Source organism: Emys orbicularis, chromosome 18 (assembly GCF_028017835.1).
Source record: "Emys orbicularis isolate rEmyOrb1 chromosome 18, rEmyOrb1.hap1, whole genome shotgun sequence".
Taxonomy (NCBI): domain Eukaryota; kingdom Metazoa; phylum Chordata; order Testudines; family Emydidae; genus Emys; species Emys orbicularis.
Genome location: NC_088700.1, coordinates 22,029,257 through 22,035,505, shown reverse-complemented (window position 1 = coordinate 22,035,505; position 6,249 = coordinate 22,029,257). Strand labels below are relative to the sequence as shown.

The 6,249-nt window shown below is 47.2% G+C and overlaps 1 protein-coding gene across 1 annotated transcript; it reads left to right on the top strand.

Moving 5' to 3' along the window:
• The first annotated feature begins 5,434 nt into the window (after positions 1-5,434).
• TMEM203 (transmembrane protein 203) lies at positions 5,435-6,249 on the top strand. The gene has a single exon (XM_065418841.1). The coding sequence runs from the start codon at positions 5,499-5,501 to the stop codon at positions 5,907-5,909; it is 411 nt and encodes a 136-aa protein (XP_065274913.1). The 5' UTR covers positions 5,435-5,498; the 3' UTR covers positions 5,910-6,249.

The window sequence follows — 6,249 nt, the reverse complement described above, 5'->3', positions numbered from 1 at the left end:
GACTGTATTATAAAAGTGTATTGAATAAAATCTCTTATGAAAGCCTGTGACACACTGGTGACTAATATTGTGAAATGTCCGCACTAACACTATATGAGGAATAATGGACATTCACTGATATGACGCTTTAAAGTCCGTGACCAAACACGGGGAGAAACGCGTTTTCTCCCAGACAGGAGGGAAGGCAGCTACCTACCTGTCTCCAATCCATGTAAATTAAGCAGTGTGGACTGAATACAATGGAAGCCCAATTTACATATAAATCAGCAGGGGGGTGGGTAGCCCACAGGAAGGGAAGAACAGCAAAAAGCCTTCCTGGCTCTTGAAAGAGACACAATGCATTTGGGGATGATATAAGGGGGGTAAAAAGACATTTAAGGTATCATTCATCTCGGGGATTCAAGGGCCCGGAGCTCTTGAAATCACAGAGGGCTGGGTCCTTCAACCAAGGGGCTTGAAATCTCTGGGAACTAAGTTTAGGTAGGAAACTTACTGAGGCAAAGATTGTAATTTGCTGAAACTAAGTTTAAATCTCTCTCATATCTCATCTCAAAAAAAAGATATACTGGCATTAGAAAAAGTTCAGAAAAGGGCAACTAAAATGATTAGGGGTTAGGAACGGGTCCCATATGAAGAGAGATTAAAGAGGCTAGGACTTTTCAGCTTGGAAAAGAGGAGACTAAGGGGGGATATGATAGAGGTATATAAAATCATGAGTGGTGTGGAGAAAGTGAATAAGGAAAAGTTATTTACTTGTTCCCATAATATAAGAACTAGGGGCCACCAAATGAAATTAATAGGCAGCAGGTTTAAAACCAATAAAAGGAAGTTCTTCTTCACACAGCGCACAGTCAACCTGTGGAACTCCTTGCCTGAGGAGGTTGTGAAGGCTAGGACTATAACAGCGTTTAAAAGAGAACTGGATAAATTCCTGGAGGTTAAGTCCATTAATGGCTATTAGTCAGGATGGGTAAGGAATGGTGTCCCTAGCCTCTGTTTGTCAGAGGGTGGAGATGGATGGCAGAAGAGAGATCACTTGATCATTACCTGTTAGGTTCACTCCCTCTGGGGCACCTGACATTGGCCACTGTCGGTAGACAGGATACTGGGCTGGATAGACCTTTGATCTTACCCAGTATGGCCGTTCTTATGTTCTTAAATCTTAAAGTGTATTTCTACTTTTATTTGTTTGTAACCCTATCTTTATTCCCTATACCTGGTATCAGTTAAGCCTTTTGTTTAATAAACTTATTTTTTTTATCTAAACCAGCTCAGTACTGTGATTGAAATGAGTGTTTGTTAAACACCAGTTAGATTAATGAGCTGCTGTTTCTGTCTCTTTAAAGGAGCTGCACATTTAACAACTGTGAATAATTTGGACAATTGTAATGTCAAGCTTGAACTGAACAAAAGTATTGTCAATGTTAGGCCTCAAACTTCCAGAAGTTTCACAAAGCGAGCCTTGTAAAATTAGCTTTAAAAAGCAAGCTTTGCCAAAGGAAACAGACTTGTGGTCAAAATGCGCTGCAACCAAATAACACAAGATGCTGACTCCTACAAAGTGAGATAAGTTGTACCCCCCAGGCACAGCTTGTCTAACTCACATTAACCACATTTAAAACAATAAATTATACAGTCAAAGCGACACAAGGAGATAAGTAAGCAAAAATTATACAGGCAAAGCGACAGCACAGACCACACTGAGAATTTGGCCTACTCTGATTGGTCAGTCTGTTTTAAAACACGGCCGAACAGACAAGATAAAAAAAACGAAGGCACAGGACTGTGTGTGTGTCGGTCATAAGGGAAACCTGACCCACACCCCCTGAACTGAAGAGACGTGCACTTCTCGACTGTCTGTACCTGGCCAGTGCGGAAAACGGCCGACTGAAGGGTAACGTATTTTCGGACAAATGCAGTATAAGTTTATGGAGTAAATAAGTCTGGTTGCTCGAGCTGAATTGATCCCAAGTCTGTATTGATACTATAGTGTTAAGAATAGTAGTAAGTAGCTGATGAATAATAACTTTACATGTACTTGTCTTCAGTATAACTTGCCATTTATATTCATCCTTATTCAGTGTTGGTCTTTATTCTTGCTTTTCTTATTTTGTCTGTGTTGCCTTTATAGTCAAAAGTCATTAAAAACCTTTTTTGAGGAATAATCAGTAGTTTTAAATTTTCTTATACGGGCACTACTCAATCTCATTACATCTGTGCTGGGTGGTGGGAAGTGGCAATCCCCCAGGGCACAACTAGGGCCCTGATGCATGTCCCCCTCTTCCTTCATCTCCGCAACAAAGTCTGTGTTCCAGGAGATGGCTCCAGAGGGAGACAGTTTTGTGGAAATTTTGGACCAGATAGGGTATGGGGGGTCATTCTGCAAAAACACTAACTGGGCAGTGGAAGCCAGGGTATGACCTGCATGCTTGTCTGCTGGCTAGTGATGTATGGGCTGTGAAATATAGCAGCATAGTATTTAAGACACCCAGGGCACGTCTTCACTACCCGCCGGATCGGCGGGTAGCAATCGGTCTATGGGGGATCGACTTATCGCGTCTAGTGAAGACGCGATAAAATCGATCCCTGATCGTTCTGCCGTCGACTCCGGAAATCCACCGCGGCAAGAGGCGGCAGTGGAGTCGACGGCGGCGCGGTAGCGGTCGACTTGCCGCCGTCCTCACAGCCAGGTAAGTCGACCTAAAATACGCCACTTCAGCTACGCTATTCACGTAGCTGAAGTTGCGTATCTTAGGTCGACCCCCCGCTGTAGTGTAGACCTAGCCCCAGAGTTGCAGAGCAGGGGGTGATACAACCCCTTACTGGTCTGGGTTGAACCCCAAAATGTCACAGAGTGTTAACTTTGGACCCGGCTCTGGGCCCATCTACTCTCCCTGGCATTTGAAAGGGCAAGGATTATGAGGGTGGAATTGTTCAATCTTTATTTTCTGCTACATCCCTTCTGGAACTGTAGCAGCTGTAGAACTTGTAACTGTATTTTGGCAAAGCTCCTACAGCAAGGAATAGAATCACAGAATCATAGAACTGGAAGGGACCTGGAGAGGTCATCTAGTCCAGTCCCCTGCATGCGAGGCAGGACTAATTATCTAGACCATTCCTGACAGGTGTTTGTCTAACCTACTCTTAAAAGTCTCCAATGATGGACATTCCACAACCTCCCTAGGCAATGTATTCCAGTGCTTAACCACCCTGACAGTTAGGAAGTTTTTCCTAATGTCCAACCTAAACCGCCCTTGCTGCAATTTAAGCCCATTGCTTCTTGTCCTATCCTCAGAGGTTAAGAACAATTCTTCTCCCTCCTCCTTGTAACAACCTTTTATGTACTTGAAAACTGTTATCATGTTCCCTCTCAGTCTTCTCCTCTCCAGACTAAACAAACCCAATTTTTTCTATCTTCCCTCATAGGTCATGTTTTCTAGACTGTTAATCATTTCTGTTGTTCTTCTCTGGACTCTCTCCAATTCATCCACATCCTTCCTGAAATGTGGCGCCCAAAACTGGACACAATACTCCAGTTGAGGCCTAATCAGAGCGGAGTAGAGCGGAAGAATTACTTCTCATGTCTTGCTTACAACACTCCTGCTAATACATCCCAGAATGATGTTTGCTTTTTTTGCAACAGCGTTACACTGATGACTCATATTTAGCTTGTGGTTCACTATGACCCCCAGATCCATTTCCACAGTACTCCTTCCTAGGCAGTCATTTCCCACTTTGTATGTGTGCAACTGATTGGTCCTTCCTGGAGTACTTTACATTTGTCCTTACTGAATTGCATCCTATTTACTTCAGACCATTTCTCCAAATCATTTTGAATTTTAATCCTATCCTCCAAAGCACTTGCAAACCCCCCACCCCAGCTTGGTATCGTCCACAAACTTTATAAGTGTACTCTCTATGCCATTATCTAAATCATTGAGGAAGATATTGAACAGAACCAGACGCAGAACTGATCCCTGCAGGACCCCACTCGTTATGCCCTTCCAGCATGACTATGAACCACTGTTAATTAGTCTCTGGGAACAGTTTTCCCACCAATTTTGCACCCACCTTATAATAGCTCCATCTAGGTTGCAGTTCCCTAGTTTATTTATGAAAGATTTATAATAGATGCTTTTTTATTTATAACAGATGCTTTTATCTTTTTGTCCCTCTATAAAATGAAATAAATAAATCTAGAGTTAAGGTTGGTAGGTGACAAAGCCATTACAAACCCCCTTACCAGGAAGTCCACAGCTAAGAAAGCGTAAGTATTAAAGTATAGAAATGATAAGTGAAGTTAAGGTAGGTGATGGTCAGACAAAGCTTTGTGACGGGGTATTAAGGCAGAAAGCACATATCAGCAACTTGAAGGCAAAACTCCTTACAAAAATGTTGCAGTTATTGTAAAGAACAGCAACGCAGTACTCCACCCCCGTCCTCCCTGACCTATCAGCTGCTTTTGACATAGTCAGTTGGGGGCAGGTATTTGTACCTGGTAGTGTGGGCCCCTTCTGTGGGCCCTAAACACCACCTTGACCCTTCCTCTCTCCACCGTGTATTAACAGAGCTAATTTAGACTCAAGTAAGAGTCTTGTTGCATGCTGCAGAGCTGAAATCACTAATACCTAGGTCTAAGCAGTAAAAAAAAAACTATATACTCTTGAAACCTTGTCCTGCCTTGGCTTATGACTGTCCTCCCTGGCTCTTCTCCTAATCCAGGGGTGGCCAACCTATGGCTCCGGAGCTACATGCGGCTCTTCAGAAGTTAATAGGCGGTTCCTTGTATAGGCACCGACTCTGGGGCTGGAGCTACAGGTGCCAACTATCCAATGTGCGGGGGAGGGGGGTGCTCACTGCTCAACCCTTGGCTCTGCCCCCACTCCACCCCTTCCCGCCCCCTCCCCTGAGCCTGCCGTGCCCTCGCTTCTCCCCCCCCCCCCCATCAGGAGGTGCCGGGAGAGAGGGGGAGGTGCTGCCGGCGGGTGGGAGCTGATGGGGGCTGCTGACGTATTACTGTGACTCTTTGGCAATGTACGTTGGTAAATTCTGGCTCCTTCTCAGGCTGCCCCCCGCTAATCGATCCTTCAGTGTGTCCTTGGGCGGATCCTCACCACCCTCCCACCAGCCGGCAGGGGTGCCCCAGGGCTGCGTCCTTGGTCCTCTCCCCGCCCAGAGACCCCGCCCCTCCGCCGGACCCGCTGCTTCCCCCTGCGCCCACAGGCCGCGCGGGTCGGGGCTCCCCAGCGCTGCCGCCAGGCCCTGCCTGGCCGCCCCCCGCCGCGCGCAGCCAGACCGCGGGGCTCCGCCGGACCCACCTGTGCGGCCGGCAGCGCGCCGCTTCCGCTTCCGGTGACGGCATCAGCGTGCGCCGCCGAGGGGCCGGAAGTCAGGGCCTGTGGGCGGGAGCTGTCTGGGAGCCGCGGCCGGCCTGTCCCTGGGCCGGGCGGGCTCTGCGCTGAGCGGGCACTGGCCGGGCCGAGCCGAGCCGAGCCGCGATGCTGTTCTCGCTGCGGGAGCTGGTCCAGTGGCTGGGCTTTGCCACCTTCGAAATCTTCCTGCACGTCCTGGCGCTGCTGGTCTTCTCCGTCCTGCTGGTGCTGAAGGTGGATAGCGGCGGCGCGGAGCTGTCCTGGTGGCAAGTGTTCATCCCCTTCTTCGCTGCCGACGGCCTGAGCACTTACTTCACCACCATCGTCTCCGTGCGGCTCTTCCAGGACGGGGAGAAGCGCCTGGCCGTCCTTCGCCTCTTCTGGATCCTCACCATCCTGAGCCTGAAGTTCGTCTTCGAAATGCTTTTGTGTCAGAAACTAGTGGAGCAGACCAGGGAGCTCTGGTATGGACTCATTATGTCCCCCATCTTCATCCTGCTCCAGCTCCTCATGATCCGAGCCTGCAGAGTGAACTGAAGAACCGGGGCACTGAGGATTTGTACCTACATGGCAGTTCGAGGAGCACTGTCCCGCCACTGAAGTATTAACCCCCAACCGAAGAGTTAATCGAGCTTCGTTGCTTAGTTTTTGGCAACTTTCTAGTCATTCTCTTTGACCATATAAGTCTGAGAAGAAGCTTTTGTACTTTATTAAATTATTACATAATATTGGCCCTGTGTTGTCCCAAAATATATATTTATGTTGTGTCATTCATCTAAGGTGCATTTCACACCTGGGTGTTAATGTTAAAAATGTCATGAAAGGCAAACATAACCTGCTCATGTCACTTGTTTTGTAATAAAAATGTATAGATGAT